The following is a 25,711-nucleotide window of genomic DNA, read 5'->3' as shown; positions in this document are numbered from 1 at the left end:
GCCTCTAAAGCAAGTTTGGGAAAAACAGAAAGATTCCAACAACCTCTAGTGGTCTTCAGTCGTGTTTCCGGACACGTTCTCTGTGCCACAGAGCATCATTACTGACCAGAACTAATTTAAACCCGTGAGTCAGGTGCACCTTTTCCCTGGGTGACAGTAGTTTATTCATTTAGGAATCCAACACTAAAAATAAGGACGGATTCATAAATGCTACTATTCACTCCAGTTTGAGAAACATCTGCTATAAAGTACAGTTGTCACGGTCGTGGAAATTTACTGAATCTTTTCAATAATGAAACTTCAGTAGGCCGTTTAACTCACTTTTAGGTCTTTAGGGTGGCATCTATAGGTGCTACAGATAGTCTAAAACACATAGGGAGCCTGAGGTGAATAATGGGGCTACACTCAAAGACGTTTTAAGGCCACTACTTTAGTTTTGTTATTTCTTCTTTAATGAGATGAGTCCACAACCTCTGCTCAATAAACTTTCCTGTCCTCACTGTAAAATTGAAAGAAAAAAACACTACAATAAAATCAGTAATGAAGTTGTAGTTGCAACTGTCATATGAAGCCAGTGGTTTAGTCTGAAGCGGTTTGGGGAAACTTGTGTTAAATCACAAACAGAAGTCTTGGCTCTGAAAGTTGGACATTACGCCGAAGAAGGGAATTTACTGATTATCCAAAATAGAGCCAGAGCTGTGTCCAAGTCCACAGAATGGGAATGACTGAGTTCTTTTGCCAAGACAGGTTTGCCTGCTTCTGAGAAACCGTACAATCTATCAGCTGCACTCACGTCCAAGTTAAATAATGAATGATTATCCTTTTAAAGAAAGACGGGAAAAGAAAGTTTAGGTCACAGTGCTAGTGATAGCGAAAGATCAAATGTGAAAAGATAACTGTACTTTAATGGTTTGATCGTCTCACACAGGCACAGTTAGGTTAAGAAGTTCCAAAGAAAGCTGCTTAAAAGGTTCAAATGAAGCGTGGTCTGTTACAGCATCAGGTTTGGATGCACAATTCACACAAAGTCAACTTAAGACCTCCTTGAAGTATTATTGTTTATCATCATAGCAGATGCTGTGATGAATAATAATGCATCTCGGTGTTTCTTCCAACATTTGTGCTAATATTTATTGGGCAAATACACAATAGACAGATATTAGTCACCTGATAACTTTATTGAAAAGAAAAATGCTTCAGATAAGGTGCAAATAAAACCACAGATAAAAGGCATACGTCTTCCAACTGCCAACTTTCTGTACGTCAAACAGAAATCAGTCACATGGCCCCATAGAAGTGATATATGAGTTTATACAAAACCGTTAATTAAAAGAAAAGACAGAGTGAATGAGTTTTATTACCAGAGGAAATAAGTCAAAGGCATAAATATGTACAAAAGGCAGTATGGTTACGATATAAAGTAACTCACTGTGTAATGCATTTTTATTGTACCACCTGACTTAGGCATTAAGTCAGACACACAGTATTTGTGTCTGGTGGTCCAGACACAAATACTGTAGCAACACTATGATTATTTGCAAGAGCTATCAAACTAGACTGATTTAGAGTATGCTATGCGAAGCTGTCGGGTCAGGTGTGCATTTTAAAAAATACCTTACATTTAAAGACAATTTTCCGGCCTATTGTTTTAGTGGGGGGGATTAAAAGTCTATTTACAGAGTAGCTAGGGATTACAAAAACAGCTGGTAAAAAATAGATTCTTCTTCAGTGCAGTCAAAAACAGACTCCTGTCTGATTTTCTTGAAATGCTTCTGAATCTGCTGAAAGAAATGAATAATTAACTTTTTCTTTTTACAGCTGCACAAATTATTATTGGTAGACTGTACTGTAAAAACCAAGTATACACAATGTGTTGTTTGATATACTGACTAAGAATGACTATTTACTCACCTGGTACCAGGCAACAGGTCACACCTCAGTGGATTTTCCAATCTTAGTGTTCAGAACCTAAGAGATCCAAAAAAACTATTATTCAGTGACATGACAAAATGCACCACCATTAAAAATCCGACACCATTTAGGCAGAGATTGTTTACTGTGAGTAATTTTTCTTATTGTTTTCTTAAGATTTATATTGTACCTTGCCAGAAGGCAGATCCTCGGTCTGGTTTTGTGGTTTGGGGTTGGGTTTGGTTGCCACTGGTGGTTGGGTTTTCTCTAGGGATCCTGCCCGAGCATTTGGTTTGTGGAAAACAGCAGGAGCATCAGCTCGCTGAGCAACCGCTGCCTCTTTAACTGTGATTATGGAGGCACAGACTGAGGATGTGTCCTCGGCTTCTCCTCCAATGGCAGAGTGGTAGCTGTGACTGGAACTGCTGAAGCCACTTACGCTCTCCTCTGAGGATTCAGAGCTGTCCACTGGAGACATTATTCAATCAGCCAAGCATAAAATGTTTAATCAACAAATAAATACACAGCCATCCACACCATGAATGTGACTACGTGTACTGTATTGTAAACTGATGAAATGACCGCTTACACAGTAAGTTCTGACTCCCACTCTCATGATCCAGGTCGTCCTCTTCCAGAGCCCCAGGAGGTGAAACGTGTCCTCCAAAGTCCCTTGCAACCACCCTTCGCTCAGGCCCACACAGGTAACCCACAGGGGACATGGAACCCCTTCCAGAGGAAGAGGAGGATGAGGAGCTGCTTCTTGAACCAACAGACTTTGGGCGCCCACCGGGGAGCCCGTCCTGTGTCCCACGTGACACCACAGAGGACAGCACCTTGTTTTCTGCAGCGACCAGGTGAGAATTAGATTTATGAGAGACAGGGTTATAAGCAGGGAACAGCCATAGAGTCACACCATCAAATAATTGAGCTTCTGAATTGAACGAAGTAACAAGTAACTGAAGTTGTATTGCTGGCAATGTTTGCTCACCTCTTCCCATCAGTGCATAGTTTACGGCTCTGTCACTGATAGCTGCGTCACTGGGCTGGATGTCCATGAATGGCTTATTTCCAATCCCCATGAACACTCTCTCCTGCATACGAACCTCTAAAAACACATTTTCATATATACCCACAGTCAGATGTGACTGTATTATGAACTGATTTATATTAACACATAATGTAACGTGTATAATGTGTGTCTTTTTGTGCTTCTGTGTATTTGTTTGTACCTCTGCTGTGTACTGCCTGCACCCAAAGGATCTGCTCTAGGTCCTTGGTCCAGGCCTCCTTTACCTCTCGGCTTACTGCCTGGAGTGTGTATGTGTCTTCAGTTTTCCTCTTCCTGAACCAGATCTCAAAACACAGGCCACTATCCCCGCTGTTTTGTGTCATGCCTATGTCTGATGTCTAAGTACAAACAAACATTATCTTAGTAATATTATTGAGTTTATTAATACATCTGAAGCGTGTGTGTGCATACAGTATGCTTGGTATACCTTGAATGATTGCTTGTAGATATATGTGTCATTTCCCACATCCGTCTTCCTTGTCTTGCTAAAGAGTATGAGATCTTGAAAGAGGAAGATGTGACGAAAGCATTTTTTTTTTCTGAACGTCACGAGAAACTCGTCTTGGCGTATCAGCTGCCCCTGCTCCTTCAGGTTAACCTGCAGTGCACAAAAGGAAGGCATGCTGTCATTTACTGTAGTCAACAATAATGTGCTACATTATCTCAAAAACTAAATGAATCGATAAAAAGTCATGCCACACGAGTAAAATAAAAAGGTTTACTGTGCAGATGTAGCTTACGCCAACTCAGTGAATCAATATATAAAAATAAAAATAAAAGCTTAAACTTTCTTTAGCTGCCATACAGACCAGGAAGTTCTAAAAGCCACTAACAAATTTCCTATTAATTCAACCTCTTTCTGTTTTTCTTCTGCTCTTCAGATGGGACTATAGGCCATCCCCCGCCCACACACACACCACACACACACACACACACAGCACCTCCCACTACATTCCATGGAAAAGATGATAAAACAGTTCCTTAAAGTCGTCCATCAATTTGATCCCATTCCAGATTAATGCCAGTGCCTTGTTTGATTAACTGCATTAAACAAAGCCATAAACTACCTCACTATGCATCATTCATCTGGGAGCCATAGTCCTGACTGTACCTGCTTTCCCCATCGCAAGTAAAAGAGTCCAATGATGTTGCCCAGTGATTGATCCAACAATGATCAGTCATTCATATCACAGAACATACATATATGTGTGTATATACAGGAGTACAACATACCTGTATATACTGTATATCTCTACTATATGTATGACATAAGTCCTCCTCTCTAATATTCTTGCCTGATGGTTTGTTACATAAAATTACATTAAACCTACGTCACAGTGGTGGATGGCATCCATTGCAAGCAGGTTGTTGCCATGGCGGAGCTGGAAGTGGATGACCTCCAGGGCTGCCTTGATCTCAGCCATCTCTCTGGTTTGTGCTGGACTACACTCCCTCATCATGTCCTGCAGTAGCAGGCTGTACTTACTGATTCGCTGTACAGGCTTCAGCAAGTAGGACCACAGGTCCATTTTGTCCCCAAGCTTCAACTGCTTTTGCTGTCATATGAAAAGGGGGAGACAGAGCAGTCAGTGAAGCGGAGGCAGTGCCAGTGGTGTAAAGCAGCAGCATCAGAATAAAGCTAAGGAGGATTCATGATGGGGTTGTAGTGGAGAAGTTAGACATTGAACAGCAAATTCTCACCTTGAAGAAAGCCTGTCCATGATTGATTAGAAGACTGTCCGACTGTGGCTTATTCTTGCTGTAAAGGGCATACAAAGCAAAGCTCTCTCTCTAAAATAAAAGGAATAAAAGCTATCATCATTCATCAATATCACCAACAGAAAATGCAGAAGTTACTGTATGTCTTACACAATAAAATGCAGTTGCAGCAGGGAACTGTGATTCAATGACTGTTATTGTGAACAAGGATTCCTCAGAAGCTTAAAGTCAGGACATGCCTGGAAGGGCTTTTGAGAACAGTCAATGATGCTGAATAATTGCAGTTCTGATGTAGCACAAAACCATGGAAAAAGACTTATCAGGTAAAATCTGGTTGAGTGATAAAATTACCAGTAACGCAAGATTGAAAAACATCATTTATACTTAACTAAAGAAAACAGTATCAAAACTTACAAAAACTAAACATAATCAGAACAAATTGGAATTCATCTTCAGTCATTTTGCAATAACTCATGTGGTACCCACATGTCTTAGGAAGCAGCGTCCCACTCTGAACGGTTCGTTCATGCAGCTCTCTAACTCGTTCAGGAAATGATGTCGGTGGAAGTCGTGGAGTTTCTCTAAGTTACCGAAGACACTGCCCCTCTGGCCCCTGAGGTCCTGAGGGACATCAGGCCTCTCCAGCTCAGGGAAGTAATGCTCTCGGACATAACCGAGAGCCTTCACGTAGTCCCGCTCTGTGAACAGGAGCTCATCCATGATCCTCCTCAATTTCCTGTCCCATCTAGGAAATGAAAAATGTAGAATCTGTGAATTGAATAAAGCTCATAAAGAAATCCAACTGAGCTCACGATCATACTCAGGTTTACATCTGCGGAAAGGAAATCTCACTGAGTTTATGATTAAAGGATCAGGGAGGAATTACTCACAACACATTGCTCCCATTGTTTTCTGTTGGTGTGAGTAATGTCTCAGGGAGCCCTAAATCTTCAGGGATCTGGGTGGAGACCGTGGATCCTTCACCCTTCTCTTCGTTACTCTCTGTTTTTGAGTCGAGACTCAGGTTTCCTGAATGTAAACTGCTGTTATTGTGAATGGGCAGATTTGGGAGGGGCTGCAGATTCTGTTCCAGTGGTTGCGTCCTGCTCAGAAAGTGTTTGTGCCTCAAATTCAAAGGCGAAAAGCTAGAGATGCTCCTCAAATGAGAACTCACACTTGAGCCCTCACTTAGTGACCGGCCCAAGGCTTTGTGCAATGGAAATTCATCGCCTGCTCCAACAGAGTCTGTGGTCCTCAGATCTGCTTCACTGTGATGCTCTCTTGGCCTCCACTTAGTGTCTGGATTACACTCACTGTTTTGTGCAAAAACAGGAGTAATTTGATCATTTTTAACCAGTTTTGTCGGCTTCGCCTGCACTTGGGATTCTTCTTTCAAGTCAGGTTCCAAATGGTGATTGAAGCATGCAGCAGTGCCGTTTTCTCTCACACTTTGTGAGGCATCAGCTATCTCTTTAGGAAAAGTTGCCTGCTCGTGGGAACATTCATCCTCCCCCACTTCATTTCTTTTCTCCTTCGTCTGCATTACTCCATCTTCCTCTTGAGGACTTGCAGTTGTGGAGTGCTGGATCTGGTTCTTATCTACACCTTTCTTCTTGTTGTGCATCTGTTCAAGACATTGCCTGACTTCTTGGCTCTGGACCCATGCTGCATTCCACACCCTCATCACCCCCGAGGCCCCTGATCCCACAGCACATGCCTTAGCCTTCTGAGCCTGGAAGTGCAGGGTGGAGAATTCACCACCTAATTTCTCGTCATACATCTGCAGTGTGCTTAGGGTCTGAGCCGAGTAACACTTCTGCTCTACCTGGCCCAAAAAATGACTGCATTCTTTGCAAAAGGCAGAGGCCTGGACAGAGAGGGGGGAAAATTTAGGTTCAACACAAAATCAGTATTTTTCTCTATAATATGTAGACTAAGAGCAAGTAACAAATGTCAAGTGGATGTAAAACACAAGTAGAAAAAAATTTAACACAAACCTTATCACAGAAGCGGTACACATGCACCACTGTGTCCAGTTCTTTGTATCTCTGTTCTGCCCGAAACATGAAATCATCCACATTGGATTTAAAAGTGCTAACCAGAGTCCGAAAAACATCTGCTGCAGGACTGGACTCACTAGTGCCAACAATCCGCTCGGCCTCCATTATCAGAGCCGCTGCGTGCTGTCGGTTCTCCTATAAAGGATGATGACGTGTCGTGTGAAACTATTGCTTTATCACTGCAGCCATTAAAATATTTTAGAATTGGGACAGTGGCATATGAAGTGAAGCTTTATTGGAGTAATACCTTAGACTGAGTGAGAAACAGTTCAAAGTGCTGTAAGGCCTTTTCAGCACACACCATGTTATCGTCTTTTGTGTAAGAGTCCTTTAGTCTCTGCTCACCGTCTGTACTAAACCATGTCCCAACCTGCAAGATGCAATGAACTGTTATTCAATTGGGGGTTTATAGATTGGCAAATCAAAATGAGACCAGTGTGAAAGTGCTGGTAGTACCGTGCTTATTTTGGCCTCCATCTCTCGGAGCCTGAAGAGGAACTCCAGCTGCTGCAGTGATTCGTTTGATCTCATCACCAGCATGTGAAGCTTCTCCTCCACCTGATTATACAGACTTGTTACTGACTCCAGAGCATCTCTGCAGGGAGGAAGAGACAAATAATAGACTTAAGTTTCACTGTGATGACTCATTTATATCATAGGGGATCAACTTCTTCATTAGAATGCACATATAGTGATTTATTACAGCTGACAGCTATCACACTCATCACTGTGACCTACATGAAAAGTCGGGTAGGTCTTCCTGATTACTTCACTGGTAAAAACCAGTGTGGATGTGTAGAGCTTTTAATTACAAGCAAAAGTACCTAATGACTAAAGCTTTCAATAAAACAGAACAGAAAGTACAAACACTGAGCAAATATACTTAAATGAAAAAAACTGATCAACGACAGTGAACATGTCTCACAGAATAAACTACACTAACGTATATTGATTAGAGCTGCATTACATACAGTAACACTAGCACTACACAACAACTTTACATACTTAAAGTCAAAGGTTTGGACAACCGTAGAAATTACCATTCAGCTGTGTTATCATCACTGCGAATGGACATAGTAATGATCACTTATCCTTTTAAATGAGTAGAAAATACTATAAATATATAAATAAATATAAAATAAATATAAGTTGCATTAGCAAACATAACATGCAATATGAAGACAGTGCCAATGTCAACAATGTCTACACTAATAAATTTTTTCTGATCAATTAAATGTTATTAAATGTGTTTCTCTGTGTAGTGTTACTAGATCTGGTAGTGTTACTATATCTAAATATACTATGCGATACCTGTAGTCCTCCGACTGTGGGAATCTGAACTCCTCCTTCCTCATCTTGGCCAGCAGAGCTCCTCCCTCTCTTTGCAGAGTGACCAATCGAGTATCTTCTAGCACCTCTTTCATCAAAGTCCTTTGCTCCTGAATGCACAGATGCACATCCTGCGGCACATGCAACATAAACATGCATTAATTATTGTTAGTCAAACATTTTCACTATGCATAAAATATTATATCACAGTAGGAGCATTTTACCTCTGCGGTGTCTGTCTTTTTGCTGCTATCAACTTTTTTAATGGCCTTCTGCAACAAGCTGTCTGCTCCTCGCAGGTCAGTCATAAAAGAGATCCGCCTCTGGAATGAATCATCAAATAAACTTTAGTTGTATCCTCTGACCTGAAAGGCTTATGGTTTAATGTAATGTAATACATGCTAAACATACTCATAAATAGTTTATTGTAAAGACACAATAGACACAATGATCAGTCTGTTATTAAAGAGGAAAACTGGATTTAGACACTTTATTTCTTACCTTATCTTTATCTATTTCTATTCTACTACCCTCATGCTTCATTTGTCCATTGCCATTTAATCATGTTGAAATACAGTATATTTTTATGGCCTTCATTTGTTACCCACAGAAGACTTTTCACTTGCCTTTGTGATCCACCCAAAGGCTAGCTCTAAATGAGGCGCTGAAAGCAGCAGATATGATAGGCATTTGGATAGTCATCCCCAGTGGGTGGACTGTGGTTAAACAGGAGTATCTTGTGAATCTACGGGAAACTCCACTGTTTGTCACAGTGATTGTGGGATAAGATACTGTAGCACAGCTGCATCAGTTACACACAAATAGTAAAGACTCAGTACCTGGTGGAACTGCAGCCAGTCTGTATGGCTGTAAATAAAGGTGCCACCCAGTTCAGATGTCAGCTGGGAAGCTTCCACTGTCTTGTTTAGTGCTTTCAGAGAAGTTACCATGTCCATCTAATAGACAAAGACAAAGACTTGTTTAGGAAGGAAAAGTTCCACTCATCTAAAGTTTGGCTGAAATTAAGAAGACAGGAGTAAGACCAGTAACTTTGACTTTATTTTCCTACCTGCAGTCCCGGCTGTTTTTCAGGTCTTGGAGAAGTGTCTTTGTCCATCAGCATCACAATACTGTGTACAGCGTGAAGAGCTTGCTCCTGTAATAGTGGGTGATAAATTATAGGGAAAAATAGTTTACATCTTACATTTTTCAGTTGAACACAGGTAAAATGTGTTGTACAATTATCACAGATGTCACCATCACGAACCAGCCTTTCACCTATCAAGAAGAATTATCTACAGTAGATCTACGTAGTTCATACATACAGCGGCAACCAAAAATAACAGTGACTAAACCTGGCGTCTCCTTTCTGTTTTTGCACTTTCACATCTCTTCACATCTGATGACATGTTTTGTGTATGTATGCAGGCTTATTGTTTTAACCTGGGCCATCAGCAGAGCCTTGTAGAGTTGAAGCGGTGGAGGCTTCCTCCTGCCATTGATGATCAAAGTCATTCCTAGCTCTTGAACATCTTTCCTGTGAAATCATTGAGTAATGTCAGGGCATATCAGGACATGTTTATTTCATCACAGTAGCATTTACTTGATACATTCCTTACGCAGAGGCTTTTAGCTTTTGTCTTCTTATTGGTCTCTGACACCTTCAAAAAGAAATGAACTTCTTCAGATATCCTATTCCACATCTCTGACGAGTTCACACGCTAATGGCTCCTTCTTGGGTTGCTCTTGTGTAAGCCTACATTAGACATGGCCGCTGATTCTAGCGAGGCGCTGCATACCAGACAGATTGGCAGCCTGCCTGGCTAAAGACTGCTGTAGTGTGGCTCTTTACTGGGGACAGAGGAAGGCCAAGATATCTGCTGGAATAGCTTTTTGAACTTCAACAAGGCCATTAAACCCTAATAGCACTATTGAATTGTTTTCTAATAGACCTCTGAGGGTAAGTACTACTACTATTACTACAATTTGGCACAGGCACAGTTCAGCAACACCGTCAGTTGACCTTAAAGCGCTAAAAGGGAAATAAGAATTATAATTATGTGCAAAAAATTTAATGTTTTAGTCATTGTAAAACAGTAACTATATTAGTAATAAGACATTGGAAACCACATTGTTGCTTGCGTCATACAGAAAATCTGCTTGATCAGAGAAAATACATTTTAAATGATGCTCTGCTGACCTCTTGTGGTCAAATCTCTTATTATTGTACATACTACCAAACCTTTTTTAAACAGAGCTACACAATATAATTTCCAGTACCTCGGTATTGAGTGTAGGTAGAGCAGTAATTCACAGACATTCTGGGCTGATACTAGAGGGGACATCCATCCCTTCCTGTCACCATAGACCTCTACCACTGCTCTGCCTGTCCTGTCCCTGCTGCCTGAGTATAAGCAGGGGTATACAAAAAGTTAATAAACAAAAACATGCTTAGATATGAAATTGCATCTGCCACACTTATTAATGCAACGCACCTGGCAAACAAATAATTCCCAGTTCAAGCAGGCTACTGATGCTCCTAAAATTGGATTCCTCTCTTTGCGGAGACTGAGGAGTGTCGGAACTTGCAGAAGGAAGATGAACTTGCGGAGAAGGGGACTTGTTGGTGTCAGAATCTGATCCTTCTGTGATAGAGGGAGTTTGACTTCTGCTTGAATGGGAATCTGTCAGTAAACAAAAACACAAAGAAGACAAAGAAGAACTTAAGGAATCTAAAAGTAATGGAAGCAAGAGGAAAAAACAAGTTAAATGAAATGATGGTGTGCATATTTAGTTCTCATACTACAGTTTAATAGTTTAACCCATCAGACTTGACATTACACACCATATACTTTACTTTCTGTCTAGTGACGTTTGTCATACCAACAGTTATTATTCATTTCTTCAGCCATAACTCTTAATAGTGGATCCACCCTGCACAACTGCATACAGACAGCCTTTAAACACTGGGCATGGTAACGCTGTAACAAAACACTGCGGTGGCCTGGCTACTAAGCCTGGCTTTGATTTCAGACATCCTAATTGGTCTCTCCTCCGAGCCAACAAGGCTTCGTCTGTGCTCTCACTCTCTGCTACTTTAACAGTCCTTGACAAGCATGTCTCCAATCAAGATTTCAACATGCCTCTCTGAGGGTATCAGGGTGCATGCACACGGATGTAGGGGACACAGACATTGCCTTCTGGTGTGTTATATTGTTTCTCTACATTAAGCGAATGCTCTGCTCTTTCTTTCTATTCATCTGTTTCCTTGGGGTCCAGCTATTTCCGTTCACTCCCTCCGCAATGGGAATGAAGTGAATGCAGCCATGCTGCCAAAGACCCCAGACAGCAGTGGGAGAATCCCAAGAGGAAGATCACACTCAAGCCTAACCTATGAACTTTGAACCCTCTTTCTAAAGAGCCTTTCTGAAGTGTGACCCTCTGTAAGGAATGTTCCCTCAAGCACGCGAGGGCATGGTCAAGTTTCAATCAGTTAGCTTGGTGTAAATGTTCAGTGGCCTCTTTGAGAATTGGGCAACAAATTATAATAGATGTCTTTGTCTGCAATCAAAACAATCTCCACTCTCCATGTGTGGGTGGGGGTTAAAAGGAAATCTACAGAGAATAAAAGCTTCTATCGGAAAAAACAAAAAAACAATCAGTCTTAAGTTGTTAACTCTGCGTACCTTTCTTCGGGGACTTTCCAGCCAATCTTTCCAGCTTCGGGATCACCTGATCCAACAGTTCATCTTTTTTACTCTGGAGCATGCTAGTGATTGTTTCAGGGCAAATATCACTGTGGCTCCTGTTGCTGACATTATAGAGAAGCGGACTTCCTTTGGGTGTTTCGGACACAGTGGACAGAGACCTCGCCTTCACTTTGTGCTTCCCTGATGGTTTCACAGCGTCCACCTTCTGATGTGGTTTAATGTCATCATGGCTTTCCAAGAACACATCTGCTGCTGGCTGCACTCTAGCATTATGTCCTAATTGTTGGGAGATAAGTTTTGTCTGAACTCTCTGACTGTGGCTCAAACCTGGGGTGGATTTCAGAATCATGGGTGATTGCTTCATTAGATTTTCGGATTCTGAATTTGCAGGAGGGTCTTTCAGGTGAGATGTAACGTTTTCTAGTGTTGGTTCGTTGCAGTGTTTGTATTGACAGCGCTCATTGCATAATATAGCTTCTTTAGAGCCGTCAGAAATGTTTCCAGGTTCTTGTCTTTGTCCTTCAGATGTGCCTTTGGGTCTTAATTCTCCCTCTTCGCAAAGGCCAACCTCTTCCAGGGCAGTCAGGAGGTCTGCACTGCCCCTCTCAAAAGGGACTGGATTTCTCAGTGCTGCCAGGTAAGAGTCTCTGTACCTGCACTTGAAGTCTTGATCCGTGAGGTCCTGCCCCCGTTTTCTTTGGCTGCATGGCGTACAAGGCTCCTCTGCATACTGAAGCGTGCGTCCACAGGCAACACTATTCCCCAGCGGTACAGGTGGAGGTGGTCTGACTGGTTTAAACAAACCTGCATTGGGTAGATTTGGATGGCTGTCTTTCTGTTTATCCACAAACTCCTTCCCTTTAGAGATGTCCACCAGGTCGACATAATCGCCTTCAATCTCTCGATAGTTACGACTGTCCCAAGTATTAGGAGAAACCCAACCCACGGGTTTGATTAAAGGCTTGGAGCATAATTTAGGGTTTCTTTTTTCCTGTTCCATTTTGACCAGTTTGGAAGAACAGTCTGCAGGTCTCAAAGATGCTGATATTCTGTCTTTTGCAGGAAAAATCATGGCTTCCAGTGGGAGAGTGGAAGAGTTTAAATGGGAGGGAACGGAGATCCGCTTTAGCTCAGGAGGAGCTTCCCGATAAGTGGGCATGATCTTGGGCTTGTCCAGAAACTCAGGGATGGCTATTTTGCCCCAGGGTAACTTGATTACTCCTTGATCGGTGCAAAGCAAACAGCGAGACAGAGGAGTTCCATGGCGTCCCTCATTGATGTCCCGCAGCCAGTCTTCAGTGAAGATGCAGGGGTAAGAGGTCTCAGGCACGGGAGTCTCCTCCACTTCTCGACAGCCCTCTTCTAGAAGACTTTTGAGGACAATGCGTGCCGCTTGGTCACCAAAGGGTTGCACCTGTAAGTAGAAGTCTCCAGGACGCAGCAGCAATGGATTCACAGGCGCTAACTGGATGACAGTTTTGTCATGGAGACACAGAGGCCAGCCTTCACAGCGGAAAACCACATCAGAGTATCCAGCCTGGGAAAAAATTTAAATAAATTCAAAAAAAGTAACAATGTGAGCATCATTTCCCCATAACACAGATTTTATACTACCTTAGCTTTGCTTAATGCACATTACTAATTGTGTTATTGTATCATTGAATTATTTTTCCTTTACAAATTTTTCTTAGCTTTGATTTTAGTTATTTAGTAAGCAAATTTTTCATTGTTTAATGATAGTTTGAATGTAGCATCAGTTGAAACAGCAACATTTATGATTTAAAGGATATTTTCATATGGAATTGAAATTTGAAAGTCTCTCATTCACATTTTAGTGTTTGTATATACTGCTGTTAATAAGCCAAAGTCACTTACACATTATTATTGTATATAAAACATTATTTATATGAAAAGATAGAAGAAAGAATTCTTGTTCTGGGACAGTGTCAGTGGAAAATCTTAATGTCTGTTGTCACGCTTATTCTTTGTCTTATTTGTTTACTTGCATGATGTTGCCATGGAATCAGTAATGCCGTATATGCTGTGGGCTATTTGGGCCTATTTTTTTCAGAATAACCATGGATGTACAGTTATTACTTGATTTATTTCATACAGAAGAAATCTTAAAAATGTGATCATTCTCAGTGAAGAAATCATCAGAGATGACACTATCTGTGATACATCTAAAGATTATCCTGTCTGTGTGTTGAGATGTGTCTTTGTTTCAACTCAGAGGACTGAGAATCCTGACTCACATTCTGTTAAGTCACACCGTGTGCAGATTTCTTGACATACACTCATCGTCTGATGTTTGTGCTGGTGTATAAAAAAGACTTGTTCGTCCAGTGTGAACGAACAAGTGTGTGAAAGCAGTTGTGTGTGCTCCAGTGTTTTGATACTCACACATGCTGCCTGTTGTACACTCTCCAGCAGGTGTTTGGAGGGAATAAGGAAATCCAGCAGGCACTGCAATGCATCCCCGTTATAAAGCTCCTCAATGGTGCGAAACAGCTGGCTAAGGACTATTGGTGCTGTGGTCTCAAAAGGTGGAAAGAGAGCCGAGAGGGCACTCTGGATGGATGAGTCCAGAGATTCTGGGTTCTGGAGGACAAGCAGAGATGGAGGTCAGTATTTAATGCAAATGATAGCAAAAATCCAGCAACTGTGTATTTAACCTCTTAGGACCTGGCGTACACATGCGTGTACACATCACATTTTGGGTTCTTGTGCGTGCAAGCTGATAGCAATTGTTACACAGCCTTTGACAAATAGGTGTGTAAAGAAAAAGGCATTGCTGGTTTTAATACACAATATTTTGAATGTGTTATAATTTGTTGCTGTGGACATATGATGTCTTCCTGAAACTGTTTGTGAAAAGATGATGCTTAATTTTTATACTATATATCAGGTTCCAATAAGCCCAAATAGCAAAGCGAAATAAGAAATGTGTATCAAATTAGAGCTCGGGGTCTTTAGAGGTTAACAAGACATAAAGAAAACATCAGTTGCTATATAAACTAAGAAGAAGGAGTGCAATCTGCACATTCTTTTCTGAATTGGAACAAGGGACATGAACAGCAAAAATTTTAATTTAGGCTATATAAATCTTCTGTCTGAGTCTACTGTGTCTTATGGGGATTAGAACTGCTGCCCTCATTCTGAAATCCTGGTATTTCAGTTATAATAGTGATGAATGATAAATCTTGCCTTGTTAATCTTATGAACTTTTTGGCAGCTACATTAAGTTTTTTCTTAGTTTTAGTTTTTTGTTATTTTGTTTGTTTGTTACAGTGTAAAGAAAAATATGTGAACCTTTTGGAAATGGGTTTCTGTATTGATTTATCATAAAACGTTATCTGATCTTCATCTAAGTATTAAAAAATGTAAGGTGCCTAAAAAATAACACTAAAAATTCAGATCTTTATTAACCATACAAAACCTCATAGTGATAGTGAAAAAGGTATGTGAACCCTTGGAATTAACTGCTGGTTAATTATGCTTCTCTACTCCAAAAGGCAGATTTTGTTTTTCTGAAGCCATTCTGACGTACAGACATGTACAGATATACAAATGTTTTGATACACTTGGGAATTCATCTTCACCCCAATGGCTGCAAGCTGGCCAGGCCCTGATGCAGCAAAGCAGGCCCAAATCATTGTGTGTCCTCCACCATACTTTACAATTGGTATGATGTTTTCATGATCATATGCAATGACCTTTTGAAACCAGATGTAGTGATGTGTGTTCTTTCCAAATAGTTTTTACCATTTTTAACATTTTGCCAATACTGCTGTGAGGTGTCAATGTGCTCTTTGGCAAACTTCAGGTGTACAGCAATATTCTTTTTAATAAGCAGCAGCTTCCTTCGTGGTGTCCTTCCATAGACACCCTGCTTGTTTTTTTCATGAACAAAGATGTTATTCAGTTCCAATGATGCCTTCAAATCTTTGTCTGTCACTCTGGGTTGTTTCTTTACTTCATTGATGACTGTTATTTGTGCTTTTACTGTCATTTTCACTGTCCGCCCACTTCTTGGTTCTCTCCAGTGTCTCCATTTGTAGATTGTTTAACTAGCTGTAGACTGGTGAATTCTGTGAAGTCTTTGATATCAGTTTGTAACCCTTTTCAGCTTTATATAAATCAACAATTCTTGATTGTAGATCCTCCTTTGGGGAGGAATGACTCACACAGGCATGTTCTTCATGTGTGGAACAAACTCAAAAAGTTAGAGTTGTTTTTGTCAGTCGAAGTAGCTTCACATACGTTTCCCACTATGAGGTTTTAATAGTTGTTCTTAATAAGGACATGAAAGATCAGAATTGTATTTTTTAATACTGACTTAGATGAAGATCAGATCATTTTATGACAAATTAATGAAGAAAAGCATAAAATTAAAAAAAGGTTCACATACTCTTTCTTGCCACTTGTATTTTCTCTTGTGACCTAAATTGTGCAAGTAGCAATTCTGTGTTATAACACAAATGACCAAGCCAACAGTTGCTCTACAAATGCAAAATGACAAGATGACAAGATTGATTATTTTAACACCAATATATCAAACACCAAAATACAATAAAATACGAAATGGTTTATCTTCTATCCACTCAACATAGGACTCTGTAGTGAATTAATCACATATTTATGGGATCAAGAGGGATTTGTCTGAGCTTAATCAAAAGCTTTTCAAGTTTATCTGGACACGATTAAGTCTGTCCTGCACACATATGTGCAGCTTGTTTCATGTCTGGCCAGGATACACTTCATTAAAGATGGTATATGTAGCAGAACTGGGTCAGTGTCTGATCTTATTTAAGTTGATACAAAAAAGAAAGTCGACTAAGAAACATATGGTTTCACAAAGGCCTGTCAAGATCCATCAATATAAAATGACACCTCTTTCTGACACATTTGGCGCTGATGTTCACTGCATGTGCAAATCTGCTTTTGGTAACCATCTGAATACTGGCAAATGCTGTGCCACGGGTGAAATCCAGCTAAACATCGAAACAATCCAGATGAAAAGAGAACATCTTTGAAGTGTTATTGGGTGAACTAGCTCAACTGGAAGCAACAATTGCTTTGAGATGTGAGCAGGGGCACCAGCAGAATTATTTTTTTTTATGTGGTTGCACATGGTAACACATCAAATCAGAGGCAAAACCGGTCTGTTTCTATACAACTAAACAGCATCACAAATGGGAGGAACCTAACTGCAACCCAATTTTAGTTGACGTATTTTCAAACATCATGAGATATTTGTATTTCACAATTAACATAAATGACACAAATACACTGATACTTAACAGATCAATTAAAGCTACACAGGCAACGTATGTTTGTCCACCTAAATAGCCGATGTACAACATCCTGTTTTCTTTACCATAAAAAATATGTAATCTTCCAATACTAGATTCAGTTTATTGGCTCCAGCATTGTTGAAGTCTTTATTGGCTGTGTTTGGGCATTCACAGCGCTGGGTTAAGGTCAAGGACCTTTATGTGGTTTTGTGGACACACTGTGGGCTGGGTTAATAGGATTAACATGTTGTGAGACAAAATGTCACACAGTGTATTACAAAAACACAATCTTTCACTAATCTTTTTTATCTGACAAGTAATTTATATTTACAGTTGACTGTACATTGTAAAATAAATAAATAAATAAATAAATTATTGTTACTTAACACTAATATGCTGGCACACAACAATTAAATGTACACCAGTTAGCCACAACATTATCACCTGCTGGTTATAATATTGTGGTGGACGGGAGTCTGCACCTGCACAGGCTATAATCATGCATCACATTCTTTTCATGCTGACCTCTGTCCACAACAGCGAAACCTTCAGCTGGATTTAATTTAGTCAATGCCACTGTATTGAACGCAGGCTGAATTAAGCTGAGGATGACCATCTTGTTTGACACACCTAATGATGCTAGAAGATATGTTGAAGAATGACCAAATTTATTTCAGTCTGATTTCTACCTCATGGTTGGCAGCAAGTGTTTTAAACGTACTCTTGCTGCCATTCCCAAGCTACTAAAACTCATCAATAGTCTGAACTTTCTTTTTCACCTTTCCTCTATTTTCTTCTCTGTTATTTAATATGTGTGGGACCTCTAATATATTAAATAAACACAATAACCCGCAGTGTATTTAGAGTGTATTGAATGAATAAAATATTCATGTTGAACATGAGAACAGTTGAAACTAAAAGGACTTATTCTTGATCTGGAAAAGCTTATACAACTAACCAGAGCAGGGATGCTAATCATTGAATCAGTGCACGGTACCTTCTGTGTAAAACTCCCAGGCCCTCAAAGCACTCTGCTTTTAGCCCCTTCCCCATTTAGTTGGACGGCTCTGACCCAAACCAGAGACTAGCCCAGGATAAACACAAGTGTCGCAGTTTCAAAGCCCACACATGGCTAACAAATACTTTTGTGAGCAGCTTGGATATGAAATAGTGGAAACAAAAGACATAAAATATGAACCATTGTTAATTATTCCCTGAGCAGTTCAGTAAATCATTCAGCCTTTGCATTCACTGTTAGCTACAAGTTTGGTATTTGGTATATGTTTGGATGTAGGGGGGGTTTTGCCTGTGAAACAAACAAACATTAACAGCTGCTAGAGGGAATTTTGCATATACGTCAATATCTCCATTTAACCACTTACAGTATTCAGAGTCTATACAGAGTCTCTGTATCTTTTGTAGACATTGCATGTCCTCAGTAGAAAAGAATGCTTCCTTTCTCTGATTGTGCACATCTGTCACAATAGATTAGGAAATGGAGAAATGAATACCTTCAAGGCTGGCTGTTGCTGGCTGAATGGTAATGCTTTACAGCTGTTTTGGACTCATTGCAGCCATTCAGCTATGGATCCTACTGTATTTCTCAAAGCTGATGGTAAACCTCACAGAAAGCGACTAAAGAGACCAATAAAATCAGATCTGTGATCTGTGTACAGAGATGACAGTAATGTTAATCTTCCTGTGTCTTTTCAACCCTTAAACTAAAAATGGACAGGCTTATTATCATAGCCCCAAACTGTTTGGGATTGAAGATGTTTTTGTTAACTGTCTGGCTAGAATGACAAGGCTTGTGTTTTCTCACAACAAAGAAGGTTAAAAGCATTAGACATTTTGCACTGTCTGGACCTCCTCTGTGTGGGTGGTTCGGCTAATGATATTCATATGAGTGAGACCATCCTGAGATTTTACTAAGCATAGCTCAGCTGGACCCAGCTGCAACAAACTAATCAGCCGAATTAACTGGGGAAAAAGTCCTCCTGCATCTCATCAACATTTGGCAGTGTGTTTGAAGTGCCAGTCTACAGACCCAAACCATTTTTCACAAGAGTGCAAATGTATTTTCAGCTGGCTTCATATTTTAAAATTATTAAACAACAACAACATGGATAATGAAGTGGTACTAATCAGTAATAATCTGGTAAATAATCTGTATTTGCAGTTAACTTAAAACACACATGGGAAACTCAGCTCATCTTCCCAAGTTCTCATGATATAGATTTCTGCATGTTGTATTATTGCATTTTTGAAGCATTTCTCTTCCCACCTTCCCCTTCAAGTCAACTCTCCCACCCCAAAAACATCATGATAAACAGCAATTGGTTGAGTCCCTTGTGAGCATCACCTCCCTGTTTATCAGCGTACAGTATCTAGATTTCATTTCCTCAAGCTGACAGAAACACAGCTTTGCTGCTTCGTTTTCCAAGGTATTTTACTCCCACAATCAGCCAGTTAGTAGTATTCAGTCAAGCTGAAATCCTGAATTCTTGGCCTACAGAGACTGTGGAGTTTGATCGGCATCCAGCTGACGACTACATTCCAGCACCGCCTCTTACACAGAGTCAAGACAAGGGGGTTCCCTCTCTACCCACTATTGTCCAGTGCAGCTTGTGATTTAACTCTAGAAAGAGCTTCAGTCTCCAACAAAGATCATTGTTTAACGTGAATTTGCACGCGGGTGTGGACAACAGGCATTTGCTATTAAAGTTCACTCTCTCTCTTTGTCTTGTCCACCGAGGCCCCCTAGGAGGTTTTGTAGTGTTGGGTATTAAGCAGGTAATTACAGGTCTCTTTATGTTGCCTTGGGATTAGGCCTAAAAACCCACTTTTGAGCCACAGTATAAACAAACTGTCAATGTGTGTAATGCACAACGTGTACCTGTCAATAACCACAAAGGGTCACAACATTTCTGATGGTAAGCTGGCCAGAATGTGATTGCAAAGAAGATTAACGTCAAACAAATGGACAGAGTTCTTGATGTGACATGTTGAAAGGATTTGTTGACGTCTCTTTCTTGACTGGTCATCACATTTTCCTGAAATCCTCATAAGAAATGGACTGTCACAGCACCTCCGGGGCTGAAACCAAACAGTAATCAGAAGTGACAGTTGAGTTAAGGCTTGCCATTACACGCTGAATACTGCCTGAATTTTGCTTATATTGGTATGTAGATGTCCAAGAGCCACAGATGACACAACACCAACTCAGCCATAACAAAATATGATCACAGCGTGGACACAGAGGGCTGTTGGTATGCGATGCCCAACCACACACTATTTTATTATAGAAAAAAGAAAGGGCGTGGATCTCCGGGGAGTCATATCAGATATGCATATTTCATCTTGTGGTTTGAAGAAACCACAACAAATGTATTTGAAGTGTATGCTTTGCGATTACTGGTTTCACATAACATCCAAAAATGGGAAGATGTCGAGTCTTGATGCAGTCATATTCCTAGTCACAGGCGTAGTCATATCATAATCCAAAACATGTACCCATATCTCTCAGATAGTCACCACTGCACTTTTCCTTTTGTTTGGCAGTAAGACAATGCTTTCTTTGTGCGTGATTCACTCTTCATAAACTCAGCAAAGTTGAACTCCATTCGGTTTAACCAGCTTTAATCCTTTTAACCAATAAAAAAGACCCCTATCAGACAAAATCCCTACATTATTTCTTAGAGGCACTTCTGCCAAGAGTAAACACAGTGTGTGCCAGCTAACAGGCCTCTAATCTGGCAGGATTCCTATTATTCATTTATTCATTCATTCATTTTGTAATTCAGAAGTACGTTTGTTATTTGTAGAGAGATCATATTCTGTGTGTCAGGTTTCTGGTTTGGTCTATTTTTCATATTGCACAAGATGGGAAAAAAAAATCACAGTCCCACAGTAGAGGACATGGGTGAGCTGAGATTTGATTGCACAAGTGACTCATTAATCGACTCAGAGCTGCGAATAATGAACAAAGGATGCCTACTTTGTAATAATCAACCATCCAACCTGAAGGTCTCGCAACAAGCTGGCTCTGTGGCCACTCATTCTGGAGATATTTGCCTTTTACAATGAAGCTGACATAAATTTCTGCTGTCATATCTTGAAATCAAAACACTGACTCACCGGTTCCTTTCATGGCCACCGTGTGTTATGAAATGTGACATTTAAAAAACAGTTCTCAGAAACAATGCCTGCATCCATCTCTGAACTGAGGATACGATTGTTTTGCATGCAGTCAACAAAAAGAGACTGATGATGTCTTTTCCTGCTGTGCTGGGGCACAGCATGTTTTTAAAATAGCACAGCCGGATCAGACAGGTGCAAAAAGAGTTTCCCAATCCCTGATAAAATGATTTGCACAGAAAGTGCAGTTATGCTGGGATTAGGCACAACATTTGCGAAAAATTGCTAATTCAGCGAGAAGGTTCCAGTGAACATAAAAAAAAATAATAATAACAACTGGAACGTTTCTGCTTCATAACAAAGTGTTCCCATTTTAAATGACAAAACAAGGTTTCCTGGATCTCAGCTTCTGTCCCAAGGATTGGATTCTGGCAAACCCTCAGAAATCCAATTCCAAATGGTTTGTTTTCAGAGAATATAACACACCATATTAAAAAGGGCCAGGATGTTGAAAAAGATTAGTAATACAAGTATAGAAAGGCTTTGTGAACTCCGTTTCTTCACTCTTTAGCATGTGAGGATGTTTATAAAACGCGTACTGACATATGATTCCGACACGCTGATCTGCTGCACTTCCTTCTTCAGTCCAAACAAGTGCATAACTCGGAGAGCTAGATTCTACCTTTGAAGAAATGCAAGAGACTTTTTAAATCCAAATGCCTAACATTAATAAACTGAGCGTTCAATAATGAAAAGTAATCTCTGTGCATCCTGTGTGTCAAAGTTGCCATGTCAGACAAGGTGCCAGCTCACGCTGTGTTGTTGAGCTGGTTGTAAATTTAAGCAAGAAGAAACGTACTTTTATGACTGCAGAGTGATGCATCATAAACACTGAACTAGCTATAATACTGTTCGCCCTCTAAGAAGTCATTAGAGGAGGCCACAGACACAGTAACAGTAACCCCACAATGCACTGCTCACCCTCTGTTGATTTTGACCAGCATTCGTGATACAGCTATAATAAACATGCAGAAAGCGCCAGTGCACAGCTGCATTGCTGACTGAAGCAAAAAATAGAAACAATTTGTCTCTTACAGCTTCACAAGGCAGATGTGGGCAATTATTCTCGTTTCACATGCTATTATTATAAATCACATCAGTTTTACTGTTTAGTCTTTTATCATCTGTCTCTGTGAGGATTTGGCAAAATCGCAGCGAAGTGTAGCAATAAGCAGGAAGCATTATTTGTCTGCCAAAGGGAGTGAGGAGGGTGGTATTGTTAAGATGTGCTGACTAGCTGCAGGCAGGAGAGGGAGCTGCTGATGACTTCTACACAATATGTCCACAATGTTTGATTACCGTAATAGATTAAAGTGTACAGTGTGTGTGTGCACGCTTTTGCTCAGTGTTTAAAAAATGCTCTGTGACTGGTTAACATATGAGTGACCTTAAAAAGCTTACTGATAATATAAACCAGCTATACATGCATTATACAAGAGCCTTGAACAATTACATTAAAATTAAATCAACAGTTCTAATTAACAACTTGAAGACACAGTATGACACTAAGACAGAGGACTGGGGGAGCAGAGCGGATTGATTTCAAGTCTTGCTGGTGCTAGCCTAATTTACATACTGTAACTTTAACTGTTCTTGCCGCTTGCAGATACCTGCAGGCTTTGGTGATTTGCAAGATTAAATACTATAAACTTTTAATAATGCAGCAGACTCTCCACTGCACCAGATCTCTATGCTTTCAGTGTACACTGAATGAAAATGCACTTGCTGCTCTAAGGCCTTAAGAACAACACGTTTGACCTTGCTGGTAAATGAATGACTCCTGCTTGTCCTTGTCACACAGTAACTAAATGCAAATACGATGCACACCAGCCAGTCTGGGCTCTAGTGTATGTATTATTGTTGAGTGTTTACCCAAAATAAAAAAATCTGGTTGTGCACAGTGCAGTAATCTAATAATTTATATACTCTGCAGGTTGATGACTGTTGGGTGGTCACGCAGGACAACATGAGTCATGCAGTAAGTAAAACAAACAGCTGGAACTATAAATGTTAGTCAAATAATTGCTGCTGTTGACGTGACAAAATACAGTGGTGGCCATGTTGAGCAGCCAAGTCTGGACTTCTTTAAATGTCCTTCCTCCTGCTTTCTGTAAAGCTATAATTTATCTGGCATGCATGGACAGATGTTATGAGTCTGTCTCGCTTCCCATATAAAGAAGAAAGGTACAATGAATAAATAGAAAATGGTAACACTGTGGATATTGCAGTTTTTTAAAGAGTGATTCTAGTCAGTGTTGAGATAAAGCTAAAAATTAATTTTTCTAGCAGCAACAACAAGTAAATAAAAGTTCAAAGAAACCACATCATCCCATAAACCCATTGTGACAGCCTCACGTGTTCCCATTTTACTGTTTATTCACTGTCATTAATTAGCTTCTGATGTGACCAGGATTAGTCCTGTCCTGTCATTAAAGCCCTCTGGTTTGAACGTTTTGAAGAGAGAAGTGAAGAACTGAGAAGTCCGACATATGCACACGCAAAGTAGCCGAATACTTCATACACAAGAACACTGAGTGAACTATGCGCGCCACCCGCATCAATTAACTTTTAATCAAAGGACTTGAAGAAGCGAAGCAAAAGACAATGAGCCTCTCTCTGTGATTCTCCCTTTGTCAGCAGGCACACACTTGAAATGCTTTGAGATGCTGCAGGCTGCTGAAAGTGTCTCACCAACTGTGAGACAATAACTTTGTGCTGTTTTTGTGAGTCACAAAGATAAAGTTTTTATTTTAAGAAAGTTACTTGAAAGAATGGGAATCAATACGCTTTAATGTTAGTAGAAAAGTCTGCTAGTGTGTAGGTTTGCTGTGCATGTAAGTTCAGCTCCGACCTACCAGGCTTCACACAAGAAACAAAGTCACTTGTCCAAACCAGGAACTTAGTTTCACTTTTACTGGGTCACTGGAACACTTTAAATCTTCAACCCAACAAGAGAAAATAAGTACACACAAGTGAAAAGTGATGTTACTACTTTACCATCTTTGCAAGAGTTTCTCCTCTACTGAACAAAAGGTTTTCTTCATCTTTTGTCCTGGTAATCCTCTCCAGTCAGCCTCCCTTGCTTGTGTTGTGGGAGACTTGCCATGTTTAGTGCATCAACAACAGAAGTCCGCTGAAGTACAGTGCATCCACATGACAGCGAGTTGTCTCGATCGAAAAGTAACTCAAGTCATTCCGGTCTTCAAAAACTCTCCACCAGTCTGAGTGTGTTGCACAGAAGGCAGCAAATTGTCAAGTTGTCGCTGATCCTCCTTTTTCAAACCTCATTTGTTTCTCCGGCTACTGAGAGTGTTTGGGGGTGAGAGAGAGAGAGAGAGAGAGAGAGAGAGAGAGAGGGAAGGAGAGAGTTTCTGAGAGGGGGAGGAGAAAAACCTTTCCCTTTCAGAGGAAATCCCCCTCGAGGCTTTTCAGAGTTTCTTCACTCGCCCTCTCTCCCTCGAACACTGGCGTTATCACACAGCCTTGCACACCCACACACACAATATGCTGCAAATAAACACACAAAAGCGGTCCCTGAAAGTGTGTTACTGTATGTAATGTAAGGATTTAAACACTCCCTCTTCTTCCTTTGTTTGTGCATGTAAACACACACACACACACACACATGCACCTAGATGTATATTCACTCCTTCTGGCCCGGCATCAGAGAGGTGCAGAAATCCAGCCCCTCTGTGGCCCCTTTCTTTCTATTTTAATCTCTGGGAGTTTTTAGGAGGCTAAGACAGTCTTTCTCCTCTCTTCTATCCCTCATAGGCTTCCACTGTCTGCTCTGGGCTTTCTCATTTCCTTTCTTCGGCAATTGTCTTCCGGCAGACTGCCCAGTCTTTGACTCATATCAAAGGGAGAGACAGCAGAGGGGCTTCCCTTCAGAGGCCCGAGCCAAGCAGCAGGCATGTGAAGAGTGGTTCTGCGCCTTCACATTAGGCCTCAGGAATGTATGGCTACACCCTCTGATCTACATTTTACATCTGGAGTTGGAAGATGTATATATTCCAGATATACTGCTGCAAGTAGCCAGGTTCATCACTGTAACATTCCTGGAGGAAAAAGACTGACAGGCCGTTTATTTCTGTCGGCCACAGAGTTGAATGTGAGTGAACTGGCTCAGACGAGCAGCCCACAGCCGGGGGCCTCAGCATCTGTATGTTTGTTCATTTAAATTCCAGAAATTACGCGAAAGTTCAGGGATGTTTCCATCATGCATGAGTATATTTATTTTAATCAAAAGTTATTTAGTGAAGTTGCACCTGGAAATATGAACAGTAAGCCTCCCTCCGCTCAGAAAGAAACTGCACGCTCGTGAACATTCCTCACGTGTTTTCTTTCACAGAACGAAAACCACATACATTTGTCTTTCAGCTCAAACCGCGGAAATATGTAGGTGCATCATTCCTG

The 25,711-nt window shown here is 40.6% G+C and overlaps 1 protein-coding gene across 2 annotated transcripts; it reads right to left on the bottom strand.

Annotated features, from left to right (window-relative positions):
* Nucleotides 1–1,157: 1,157 nt before the first annotated feature.
* On the bottom strand, nucleotides 1,158–24,629 carry quo (quattro). 2 transcript variants are annotated; one of them, XM_026348804.1, is made up of 24 exons: nucleotides 24,293–24,629; nucleotides 14,205–14,402; nucleotides 11,778–13,338; nucleotides 10,587–10,775; nucleotides 10,372–10,495; nucleotides 9,535–9,628; nucleotides 9,161–9,247; nucleotides 8,931–9,047; nucleotides 8,316–8,414; nucleotides 8,074–8,222; nucleotides 7,219–7,357; nucleotides 7,010–7,132; nucleotides 6,700–6,897; nucleotides 5,593–6,569; nucleotides 5,189–5,447; nucleotides 4,685–4,774; nucleotides 4,315–4,539; nucleotides 3,411–3,581; nucleotides 3,144–3,321; nucleotides 2,903–3,019; nucleotides 2,501–2,755; nucleotides 2,102–2,379; nucleotides 1,912–1,968; nucleotides 1,158–1,781 (listed from the first exon to the last, which is right to left on the bottom strand). In XM_026348804.1, exons 1-23 carry the CDS (start codon nucleotides 24,293–24,295, stop codon nucleotides 1,930–1,932), a joined length of 5,670 nt encoding a protein of 1,889 aa, XP_026204589.1. In that variant the 5' UTR covers nucleotides 24,296–24,629; the 3' UTR covers nucleotides 1,158–1,781; nucleotides 1,912–1,929. The 2 variants fall into 2 exon arrangements, with proteins under 2 accessions (XP_026204589.1, XP_026204588.1); XM_026348803.1 differs by having other exon boundaries at nucleotides 1,158–1,778.
* Nucleotides 24,630–25,711: the final 1,082 nt, after the last annotated feature.

Source organism: Anabas testudineus, chromosome 5 (genome assembly GCF_900324465.2).
Source record: "Anabas testudineus chromosome 5, fAnaTes1.2, whole genome shotgun sequence".
In the NCBI taxonomy this organism is placed as follows: Eukaryota; Metazoa; Chordata; class Actinopteri; order Anabantiformes; family Anabantidae; genus Anabas; species Anabas testudineus.
The sequence above is the reverse complement of the archived record's forward strand: the minus strand, read 5'-3'. Positions and strand labels throughout refer to the sequence as shown.